At 37.7% G+C, this 12,470-nt stretch overlaps 3 protein-coding genes across 4 annotated transcripts; 1 reads left to right on the plus strand and 2 right to left on the minus strand.

Annotated features, from left to right (window-relative positions):
* Positions 1-182: 182 nt before the first annotated feature.
* LOC143153468 (uncharacterized) lies at positions 183-2,880 on the minus strand. The gene has a single exon (XM_076324736.1). It carries the CDS (start codon positions 2,435-2,437, stop codon positions 1,511-1,513), a length of 927 nt encoding a protein of 308 aa, XP_076180851.1. The 5' UTR covers positions 2,438-2,880; the 3' UTR covers positions 183-1,510.
* Positions 2,346-12,406, plus strand: LOC143153473 (protein N-terminal glutamine amidohydrolase). 2 transcript variants are annotated; one of them, XM_076324749.1, is made up of 6 exons: positions 2,346-3,223; positions 3,367-3,581; positions 3,639-3,800; positions 7,533-7,686; positions 7,816-8,086; positions 9,274-12,406. In XM_076324749.1, the coding sequence occupies exons 2-6, from the start codon at positions 3,499-3,501 to the stop codon at positions 9,414-9,416; spliced, it is 813 nt and encodes a 270-aa protein (XP_076180864.1). In that variant the 5' UTR covers positions 2,346-3,223; positions 3,367-3,498; the 3' UTR covers positions 9,417-12,406. The 2 variants fall into 2 exon arrangements, with proteins under 2 accessions (XP_076180864.1, XP_076180863.1); XM_076324748.1 differs by lacking the exons at positions 2,346-3,223; positions 3,367-3,581; positions 3,639-3,800 and adding an exon at positions 6,229-6,579.
* On the minus strand, positions 4,181-5,671 carry LOC143153476 (isochorismatase domain-containing protein 2). Its single transcript, XM_076324751.1, has 4 exons — positions 5,165-5,671; positions 4,753-4,896; positions 4,485-4,670; positions 4,181-4,404 (listed from the first exon to the last, which is right to left on the minus strand). Exons 1-4 carry the CDS (start codon positions 5,291-5,293, stop codon positions 4,258-4,260), a joined length of 606 nt encoding a protein of 201 aa, XP_076180866.1. The 5' UTR covers positions 5,294-5,671; the 3' UTR covers positions 4,181-4,257.
* Positions 12,407-12,470: the final 64 nt, after the last annotated feature.

The following is a 12,470-nucleotide window of genomic DNA, read 5'->3' on the forward strand; positions in this document are numbered from 1 at the left end:
TTTGTACAATAAGTTGTATTTGTACAAACACATATTCTTACATGTACAGTAGTGCCTAGTTTAAAGTCCATGGGTTGGGACCATATCTGGATAGTTATTGTGAAAGGTAATTGTTCCAGGAATTCTCACTTGCTCTGAGATAAGTAAACATAGTAAGAAATATTGAGTATTGTTATTGACACGTTTATTTTTGTCCATATTCTCTAATGCTTTCATCTCCATTTTCAGCATTATGTTGTTCGTTATCTGTATTATTTTAATTTTTTTTATTATTTTTGAGTTCTGTGATGGCACTGTTTTGTGACATTTTTGATTTCGATTATCCTATATTACTCTATGTTCTAAAGATGAGTGTGCAGGTATTTCCTCAGGTTTTGGTCAATTATTTATTAGAATAAATCGAGGCTTTAACAAAAATAAAAGTTTTCTTTATTTCTTTATATCCACATTACGTATAAACATTCTCACACATATCAACAACACCAAAACCAAAGGAACTAACATAGCCATCATTAAAAAAGTATTACCAATATAACACCTTTTCTTAATGACTTCCTAATGAATTTACATATGAATCTCTAATAAAATATATATCATAAAATCTAACAGTTTTAGTCTAGCCCTCTCTGATTGTTATCATTTAATAATCCTAACTTATGTCTAAAGTCATGGAATTGGTACCCCATGAACCCTTTGGTCAAAATATTGATTTGTTGGTCCTTATTGTTAGTATCTATGTACTGAATTACAATAATTTGTTTTTCATTTCCTCATGAATAAAATTATATTTTAAATCTATGTAGGTAATCCTACAATCATTCCCAAGATTCTTTATTAAGGAAATAGTAGCTTGATTGTCTTCATATACTGACAAAATATTAATGTTTATATTCAAGCCTGCTAATAATTTTTTGAACCATATTCTATCCTAAACTGCACTACAAAATGCTACAAGTTCTGAGTTAGATTAACTGTAACTGATTTCCTGTCCATTATGTTACTTTTCTAATCGAAATCATCAATGAACGGCTTATCACGCTTATTTCTGAAATACATTAATTTTAAGCTTATTGTACCTTAACATCTTTTTAACATAGTTCCATATTTCATTATTTTCTCCTGATATCTACTACAATAGTTTATCACAAAGTTAATATCTGGATGAAATCCTATCATAAGGTACATCAAACAACCTGTTAGTTTCTTTATCAGCTAATTTAGTTAATGTCAACCTTAATTTTTGATTGATTGATATAATGTATGACTTTGTATGTTTATATAATTGATAAACATTTCAACAATTTTAATATACATATATCTTTTTTAACTTTAATCCTAATCACAATTGATTTCAAGCTGGCATGAAGTCAAAACAAGAAGAAAACTAATCCTACTTCAACCCAATTTGTAGAAACTAATACTGTTTTAGTAATTACAAATTAGGTTAAAGTAAGGCTAGTTTTTCTCTTAACATGTACACAAAAAAATGTTCATTGTTAAATGTTATTTGTTATCCAGTTTGTGCATCAGAAGTAACTGGAAATACATCTCTCATCATTGCAAAAAATGCTGGTATACGACTATCAACATCATGGGTTCTTCGAAAGAAAAGTTCTCCTATATATCCAGCATAATGAGTACTGCGATGTCCATAACGTGGAATACTTGCCCTTGTATCTCGCCATGTACGCTCAATATTTTGAGTATGGGCTCCACTACTTGGGTCTACAAAATTCATTTTGTGGTTCACTGTTAAATCATAGTATCCATCGTCGTCTAAACAATTATATGACTTCCAAGCATCTGATATTATCGTTGTTCCTGGTTTTATCCACTTTTTTATAGCCCCTAACAAAGTTTCTGCAGTTCTATCTTTAACAGGTTCAATAAATAATTTTTTGGTTGATATTTCAATTCCTCCAAAGATCCATTCACCACTTAATATATGGCCTTTGTTGTATTTGCGCTTTCCTATTTCTGCTTCATCAATTTCCACAATAGTATCTTTACCCCCTATCTGGACAGAATTTTTTTCTATCCACAGAACGCAAAGTTCCCTACAGAAACTTGCCCAATGTACAGCTGTGGATGAAGATATCCCTAATTCTTTCATTGTAAATTCTTGTCGTGGAGGCATAAGCATGATATGGCATGCAATAAAACGGCATATTGTTTGAATTGGTAAATGTGCATGTTCAAACCATGTGTTGTGAAATGCTCTAATTTTTACATCACACTGTTTCCTTAATTTCTTTTTGTTTGGTTTTTGTACATAAAACACTCTTCTACATCTAAACATTAATTCTTTACGATGAAATGTCATTTCACTTTCACACTTCATACATTTCATTGTGCTATGAATAACTTTCTCATCAATTAAGAATTGTACTAAATCGTCATAGTTATTACACAAAGTTAGAAAATCATGCAATTTCATTGTGATAAATTATTTACTTTTTTATGAGATTCAAGACAAAAGCATATATCAAAATCTTTAACATTACTGACGATCAGGGATGCTAGATTCCCTGCTCCGTTTTGATTCGTTTTCATGCCATTGGCTGGAAAAAGAGTAATAAAGAGAGAATCATGCGTTCTAGAGAAGAGAGTACAGTTAAATGCGATGACGCCCTGCGTTTCCGAAATTCGGAATTTCACTAAGGTGAAAGTGAAAAGTGAAAGTGAAAACAATGAAAAATAAATTTTTTGTGAATAATATTATTGGAAAGATATTCAGATTAAAATTGTACGATTAGGTTATAACTATGGACCATATTTCATGAATCGATACCTATTTGACACTTCTATGAATACATCGACACTTGTTTGATACCTCACAAAAGTATCGATATTTCTTTGATAGGTCTATAAAAATCTTAACACTCGTTTTACATCTTTAAACGTTTCCTAGATGGCATTACTATGCTACTTGTTTGACGTAATCCTTATTCCTTCACGTGTAGTTCTCACACGACTACAGAATGTCTAATCCACAATTAATAACGTTTTCTTATAAAGTCGTTGACTGTTTCGTTATATATAGCGCAATACGTTATGAAGAAATAAGATAAATACGTCACCATAGTTCGTAACATATTATGATAACAACGGAGAGTTGATTTTTTGTTTCACCGTTGCTTTACGTATTCCACCTTTGGGAAAGACAGAGAAACATCGTTTGAATTTCGTGGTCCGGAAGTTCGATTATTATTCACGTAAAGTAGTATGTATTATTTTTAACAAAGATAAATAAGTATTTTGCAATGAAAATGCACAATAATAATTGTAAACAATAGATTCTTTATTTAAATAAAAATATAAATAGAATAATAGTTGTCCACACAAACTACGTAATTTTGTTTACAGTAAGAAAAGCGCGGTAATATTATGTACAAGGAAATCCGTTACCGGTCATACGAGTAGTGTTATTTGAATCGTGTAGATGAAACCAGTTGAGGCATTCTTAATCTCATCGTGTCAATAGTGAACGGTTTAATTATGTTGAAATTTGTAAGATTAACCGATAAAGCTTATGCGCCTATAAAAGCCTCGAAACATGCTGCAGGATATGATTTAAGAAGGTACGTTTTATTGAAATTAGTTTTTCGCAACTCTGTTTTACACTTTTTATTTAACAGTGCCTACGAATACGTTATCGAAGCACATGGTAAAGAATTAATCAAAACTGATTTACAAATCGAAGTTCCTGAAGGTACTTATGGGAGAGTTGCACCACGTTCCGGATTAGCATGGAATCATTTTATCGACGTTGGTGCCGGTGTCATTGATGCCGATTATCGGTGAGTACTTCAATAGATATCAAAATTATAATAAGGTAATAAATGTTAAATAAATTCAGAGTACTTATAATTGTGTGAAAGTACAATTGTCAATTTGTATTGCTTTCAAAGAGTAGAACGTGCGTCTGTATATGTGCAATTACATGTTATGTGTAGGATATTAAAATTTATCCATTTTATAACAGGGGAAATTTAGGGGTAGTACTATTTAATCACAGCAACAAGAATTTTACAATCTCTCCAGGAGATCGAGTAGCACAATTGATTTGCGAAAAGATTATGTATCCTGAACTTCAAGAAGTCGATAGTTTAGATAATACAGAAAGAGGAGAAGGAGGGTTTGGTTCGACAGGAAAAAGTTAAATTATCGAATGTTTTATACAAAATGTATCTTATACAAAAATATATTTTCTGTGTTTTCTTAAATAATAAATAGACATAACAAAATATCTATAATTTACACTCTTACAGCAAGACCTGTATCCAATGTTAATGGTTTTGTCAGATTTAGTATATTTTTAAATTCTTTATGCTTTGAACTTCTCACTAGTTTATAAACAACATTTTCCACAGTAGCTACGTGGCATCCCATTGCCTTCATTCTCTGTCAAAGTAATATAAATTAAACACAATATCCATTTCTTATATTTATACCTATTTCTTTGTATACAATTTACATTTTACCTCTAAAGCCAATAGTCTATCTTCTTGCCTACGCGAAGTGCAGCAGTCTGCAACAATGTGTACCTCGTATCCGCTTTGTTTTAAGTCTATTGCAGTATTTTCTATGCATACATGTGTTTCAAGACCAATTAGAATAATTGCTTCTGGTTTGTTCCCAGAACAAATAGTAGAAAGTTCTTTATCTATCTAAAATGAACAATAACATCATATTAATAATTAAGCATAAAATAATTGTATATTATACAAAATAGTTATATAATAGTTTTACTTCAGGCATCCACATGCTAAATTCAGTCTTTGCAAATGGTCCTTTGGCACTAGATATGTCAAATTCAGGAATTGTTTTTCCAAGACTCTCTGGATTTTGTTCACAAACTATCATAGGAATCTCCAAAAGTTTCAACGAGTTTATCTATACACATTATGCACAATTTAATCCACAAATGTTAAGGACCGATTTAATAAAGTTAGTACGTATCAATTGTCATTCTTTTTTTTTTCAAGTTTGAATAGTACAAAATGATAGTACATGCTACAGAACATTCGAAGTTTAAAAAATGTTAAGTAATTAGTTAAAAAGAAGATATTTCATACACGTAAATGTAACATAACTTTCAATTTTTCTATGAATAGAAACATGTATACATCGTACACGTGTAAATAATGATTTTGGTATTTACCAGTTTTATCGAATTCTGCGTAACTTTATTGAATTCGTACATAAAATTCGCGCACTTTTCTTGAACATCACATATCAGCAAAGCACTTTTACTCTGTTTAAGAATTGCTCTTGTAGCGTTTATTGCCATTTTCTTGTGCGACAATGCGACACAGTTTGATGCAAAAATGTAAAAATACAAATTTCTACTTACAACCTTACATACTTTTTTATGCTGACGCACGTGATATATGTATATATATATTTACGATATGTGCAGATATAAAGTTCACGGCCGGTCTTAATCTTACTAATTTTAGATGTTACAGTTTATCGATTCTAAAGAAACTCTCTCGATGCGCAAGCGACATAATTAAGCATGTAAAGACAGCGTATGAATATTGTTTGTTTATATTCAGAAAACAAGCGAGGTTAACCCAATAGTAAATAAATTAGTTGCGTGAAAGCAGTTACCAAGGCGGATAATGAATAAGTCGGAAAAATGCACGGGTTCGTTCTTTTTCATTTGGATAAAATTTGAATAATGCAAAAATGTGTTTTATTTATTTGGAAAATTTTAACGTAGCATCGATCGTTTCAAAGTCTCGTGTAGTATATATTATAGACGATGCATTTAATTGGCAAAGAAATAACGTGCAACGTTTGCTATAGAAAAATCTTATCCCGAACGCGAGTAAAATACACCTCTATAGATATAGCTTAAATCAACAGTTTACGCGATTGGAAAAGCTCTTTCAAATGCATCAAATGCATCAAATGCATCCTGCGTTTATTCGGAAAGTTTCGCGAGATTTTTCTAGAAATGATTATCGTTTTTTGCAGATAATCGTCCCGGAAGCGAACAGTCGATGTAGCCGTATAATTCTTAAGTCTCGTTAAACGAGACGAGTGTTTCGTTCTTTCGTAAAAACTTGGTGGGTGAAATGCGAACGTACACCGGCAGCATCAATTTGTAAAACATATTTTCTAATATGTATTATGTGCGTGGCGTATGTTTAGTGATTTAAATCGACTCGTTTGGCGCATGCGCGATGCTGCAACGACCTCGGTGCGAGTCGAGTCGGGTGTGGGTAGGCCAGATAGAGCGGCAGCAGCGACCGGCGCCAGTCAAACGATGTTGTTTCGGCTGGTTGGATGCACGGGTTCGTTTTGAGTTTGTCAAGCCGATCGAGCTCTGATTCAACTAATCGGTAACGATGTTCGCGCACGGTGTCGATTGAGGAATCGTAGACGTTTTAACAACCGAATCGACAAGTCCCGTATCCCGTTGAAATAAATTCTGAAATTCCGTGTAATTCGAACGAAACGAGTTTGTAAACAAAGAATGGCCGTGGAGCCTCGTGAGACCGAACATACGAAGCCGCTGGTGCAGCTTTTTCCGAAAGTATCAGAGTGCGTGTACACGAGTTGTTATTGGTAAGTGATCAACAAAATCCGCACGACTTTCCCGACTCGCGAGGATTTATCGATTTGAACAAATAAACGTGTCGTATTGCGGTATATCCCGCAACGGATCGATACGTTGCAGTGGTACAGAGACGGCAGTGCGATATGCCGTCGCCATCTTTGATATGTATGAAATATCCACGAATCACGGCGCATCGTCTGTTCTGCTTTGGAAAGTCCCGCGCGTTTCGTGCCCTGCTTGCTGATAGTATTTACAATTTTACCTTTGTTATCGTCAGTCAGGGGGAATGTACCAATGTACACGTTCCTTCGCTTAATAATGCATGCACGCTGCCACTGGACAATCGGCACGATATTATCGTGCTTCGCCTCGCACGAACGCACGGCGGATTTTTAACGGCGTACAACACGCGGCGGTAAACACCAGCTCTATCTTAATCACCCTACGCGTATCCAGCTACCTCATTTCCATCTGCTGTTTCGCAAAGCTTCGGGTGCATTCGTTTTACCATCGTTCGTGTACCATCTATCATCCACGATCAGCAATATTTTGCCGCGTTTGTCGACGTTCGTGTTTGCCTGCATACACGCTACTACAATCCTCGCATCTGCGTTCTCGATTTCTGCGGACCGTTTTCTTCAAATTTGAAAAATTGTCCGAAAACTCGTACACACCGCGATTCTCGCCGAACGAATAAATCGGAAATGTACTCACCGCGACGGTTTCTCATCGGAAGTGAACAAACAGAGAAAAATGTTACATTTTCGATTGATTTGGTCGGTGAGCGATCGCGTGTTCCATTTCGTATCGTAGCCAACGACACACGCTTGTTCGACGACACTCTGCATACCTCTTTTACTCCCCGTTCGTGTTCTTTGTTGAATCACACTTGCATCGAAGCACACAAGCGTTTTGTTGTTCCTCGAACACGCTCGCCTGCAAGGATAAACTGTCATTCTAGCGAGGAAAATGTATGGAAGCTGTGTCAGGACGCAGCCACGAGACACGGATCGGAAATAGATCATTGCTATGTTGCTTTCGTGAGCAACCCATGGCGTAGCGTACCGCTTTGGCGACAACGGGCAGGAAAGGACGAGGACAAGCTCGTAGTTTGGGTCAGTTAGTAAAGAAACTAAACGCGTTGTGTCGCGCGCCGAGGCCGCCAACGTATCGAATTTCAAGCCACCGACTATTGCCGAGACAGCAATGGGTAAACGCAACGTGTTTGTTTATTGTGTCCATAGGACTACCACGTAATCTTTATCTACGCACCCGACGAAAGGGCGGTCGTATACGATTTAGATAGCGTGTTGCCGTTTCCCACGCATTTCTGGAAGTACGCGATGGAAACGTTTAGATCGGACGAAGTGGTGCAGCCGAAGCATCACAGAAGATTCAGAGTGTTGCCAGCCACGGTATACTTGCGAGAGTTTGCGTCCGATCGGCATCACATGAAGCGCGAGGATGGCACATGGATCAAGACGCCGCCGGATTATCCACCGATCTCAACACCAAGTACGTTCAATAGAACAGGTTAACCCATTTATACCTGCACCGGACCGTACTTGCGTCGAATGGTGCGTTGCGCGCGTTGAGATATTATTTGACAAATAATACCGAAAATAGTGGCGAAACCGGACCGGGACCAATTCTACGCGTAAAAGTAAGTCGAGACGAAAGAATCAAATTTTTTCGAAGCTTTGGGAAGTTTACGACTAAATTCAAAAGTAGCGATAATAACTTTTCTCGAGACTTATTTTTACGCGTTGAATCAACCTCTGTCCGGTTGTACCGATTTTCGGTACACTGTACAGTATCTTACTTGGCCACATTTTATTCGAAATAATTGTTACTTTTTTTTTTTCATTTTATTTTTTCATTCGCGATAAATTGCCCGGTACCACCGAGCGGAATATTGTCACTTTGGATAAATGTTTAACAATTGAAACATCCGTGGACCAAAAGATTCAACTCGTCGAACTTTGCAAACACGAATCGGTAGCGTATTCGATCGGCGTATAAACTAAGGTAAGGAATACAATTAAACTTTGTAGCCACGTACCGTTGGAGACGAGTTGAACAAATTTGAATCGAATCAATGATTCGAATCGAGCATAAGAGAAACTTAGTTTTCTTCGTTTGTTTCCAAAATACAAATAATCAAGTATTCAAAATAATTCGATTACTTGGAACGATTGTTTGTTATCGTATTTCAAATAAAATGTGCCCAAAGTTGGTGCGAACCAACACGAGGGCTCTTTCGTACCAGATAAATTTGGGCATTTTAAACAACGCGAACTCGATCGAATTTCTTTTTTACTTGGTCAAAAAGTACAATTTACGTCTCCGTTCGAGACCTTCGAACAACGTACAACGTGTATCGTGCAAAGCATTTTATTAAATCTTCGGTTTGCGCGATGAAAGGAGAAACAGGCGGCGTGGAGGGGGTAACACTCCGAGTGACCTCGAGCGCTCGATTAATTTCGCTACGCTTGTAGCGACACCGACACCAGTTGCCGGCCATCGAGCTATTCCCGTCGAAAGAGCCCTTGAACTCCCCGCGTTGGATCTATTTGCATCGTAAATACCATCGATACCTCCACCGGGCATAAATGGGTTAAGAAATGCACGCAAGCTGCACCGTCGGTACGAAAATTCTTTCTTACCCCTACAATGTGCCTTTCTGTTTGCAAACGTTCTAGGGTGCAAGGATAACTTGGATACCTTTATTAACACGGAGCCAGAAACCGGGTTGGGGGTTGTGTTGACGTTAGATCAATTATTCGAGCGGTTTCACACCCGGCATCAACTTCAGTATACTTCGGGGACTTACTTGCGGAAGTAAGTTCCACCTAGTAACGATCGTTTGCTTCGATATCGAATGTCATAATCAATTGTATGGCCTAAGGGAATTGGTAGGTGCAGGTACCTACGCGAGCGGATTAATTGGGTCGTAATTGGACAGATTATGTTTAATTGATCGTTGTTCGCCGCTCGAAATCGCGTAACGATAAAGACATATCGGAATATGTCTGATTCTTTTGCAAACGTTCTTGATTTCGATACGTACAGTTCCAAGCAGCTCGCTCGAAACGTACGGCGGCCGATCGTTAACTTTTTCGAACGTGTCTCGTTCTTGCCTCCGATTAACACATTGCGTCCGGGTTACGAGATATTTCGTATATACATAGCGAATCGAACCACGAGGCGAGATACGAGATATTCGGTTCTCACGGTTCGCTCTGGCCGCGAATCGGATTACCCGATTGGAGTTAATTCGATTATTTTCGTTATCAAGACACGTTATCGAGGGTAACCCTGTACCGACTTACCAGTAGAAGAATCGTGAAACGAATGCACGTAAAAGTGTCAAGAGATAGAGGAATGTACACAAGAATGTGTACGAGAAGGTACCGCGCCAAGTATTTTATTCGTCTTGTTATCGTACGATTATTATCGTTCGAAGGGACAAATTTTGCGTTAGTTTACGGAAGTAGATCCTAATTGGAGAAAAAAGGCAAAGAATGCCTTGCAAAGAAAAGAACAAGTCGAGACGAATTATACAAGAAGGTATCGCGCAAAGTATTTTATTCGTCTTGTTATCGTACGATTATTATTGTTCGAAGGGACACTTTTTGAGTTAGTTTACGGAAGTAGACCCTAATTCGAGAAAAAAGGCAAAGAATGCCTTGCAAAGAAAAGAACAAAAGTCGAGACGAATTATACAAGAAGGTACCGCGCGAAGTATTTTACTCGTCTTGTTACCGTACGATTATTATCGTTCGAAGGGACAATTTTTGAGTTAGTTTACGGAAGTAGACCCCAATTCGAGAAAAAAGGCAAAGAATGCCTTGCAATGATAGAAAAGAATGAAATTCGAGACGAACCGTGATTTATCGTGTATACCAAACGACGTTTCGAGCGACAAACGAAATTTGCGACATTCCCGGAGTAAGCGATGTTACCTGCGTTAGATTATATTCCTCGAAGCGACCAACAACAACAACAACAACAACAAGAACAAGAATCCGCGGTCGTTGGAAGCCAAGGTTAGGCGAATTGAGCGCCGTACGCAATGTGTTAAGTTTTAATCGTAAGATTCGTCGACGTTGCGATCTATTTCGTCGTCGTAAGATTATTATCGTCGAGCGGTACGGTTCCATACGCGATTATTACGACTATTGTTGCGTTCGAACGAAAAAATCAAAAAATCTCTGGTTAAAGAGTAAGTAAGGATACCGATACCGCGAACACGAGATCTCGAGCGATCTCGTTCGTCGCGCGACGACGAGTACAATGATTGTGCTGTGCTGCTTTTTTTTTTTCCATAACTATACACCATCTCGATAAGTATTTCGCCCGTTGTATTTCCAGGCTACGCTGAACTAATGTTTGTTTCCAAGCTCTTTTTGAAAAGTCTTTTATCCACCAAGCGTTTGCGGGGACCCTAGTCCCCGTTGTGTGCTACCACGGTCACGATCGACCGTGTTTTCGAAGTTTTCAATCGTGGTTCGTAAGTGTCCTCGTCTTCGTACGTTTTACCATACGCTCGTAAAAATCTCTGTTACGGCTTTGCTCTATCGATGGTATTGTATCGTTATAATTATTGTGTCAAAGACTGATTGTATTGTTACGGATAATTTCCAAACTCGATAGGAGATCAACCCCCTCCCTTCGATCGATACGTAGACACGTTGATCGACACGCGTCCGAGATGATACACAGACGCGATCAGATGCGCTTATTATTATTGCGCGATCGATACGATAAGGGCGGGAGCTCGATCATTGCGGGATAACGTAATTATTACGATTGTTGTAATTCTTGTGATACTTTACACTTTCTACTTTGAATACCTACAAGCTATACTTGTCTACTGTTTGTACTAAGATACTTAATTCTTAACGACCGTGCGTTCGCTCGTCGACAGCGTTGTTTTCTCGATAGCGCGACGACGTTTAACGACGTCGAGGTGACGTCGCGAAATAATCGAGATTCGATCCGAATTCAATACGGGATCAACGATCCCGGACGACCAATTTGTCCACATCGAAAGATCGTCTTCGAGTCAACGAATACGCGTATCCTTCGTCTACCAAATGAAACAATTCTCCTGACAACGAAAACTTGGTATCATTGATCTTGGCGGGAAAAGTAAAAACGTATAGCTGCATGTAGACACGTGGCCTTCAAGCGACGGGGGTACAGTCGAATTTAGTTTCGAGCGACGATCGCGTATCGATTTTCACGTTTCACGATTTCAAAACGATTCTCCCTGAAATGTTCGTCGACGAGCGAACGCGATCGGGTTCGTCGATTCGATTCGGTGATTGTTTCGAACGGATTCGTCGACGAAAACGAAACACCGATCGCGTCGATAGTTTTTAAGACTTCGTCCACTCTTTGCCTTCCAGAATCTTTCACTAGTTCTCTTTGTCTTCGATCATCGACATTGTGTCTCTCCACGATTCACTCGTATCGTGTTACGTACTAATCGCGAGTACGCGGGTAACTCGTGACGCGGAGAGCGCGTCCCGAGGATACCTGGTTAACGAAAAAAAAATAAAAAAATAAAAAAAGAAATCGAGTACGATGCACGAAACGGTACGGTCCGTGTCGCTTTTACACAGACGCAACCGGTATCGTGTCGTATGCGGAGAATCCGGGACCGATCTTTCTAGCGTGTAATTACTTTCGATTGTATCAAAATAGAGAAACGAGAGAAAAGAAAAGACCTAATCTCTCTTTCGTTCAAGATATTGCTAAATATATCAGAAGAATTTATTATATTATATTATCGTAACGATGATGATTATTATATAACATATATGTATATATATATATATATATATATGTATCAATATATGTATATATATGTATATGTTGTACACACTATATA

Source organism: Ptiloglossa arizonensis, chromosome 12 (genome assembly GCF_051014685.1).
Source record: "Ptiloglossa arizonensis isolate GNS036 chromosome 12, iyPtiAriz1_principal, whole genome shotgun sequence".
In the NCBI taxonomy this organism is placed as follows: Eukaryota; Metazoa; Arthropoda; class Insecta; order Hymenoptera; family Colletidae; genus Ptiloglossa; species Ptiloglossa arizonensis.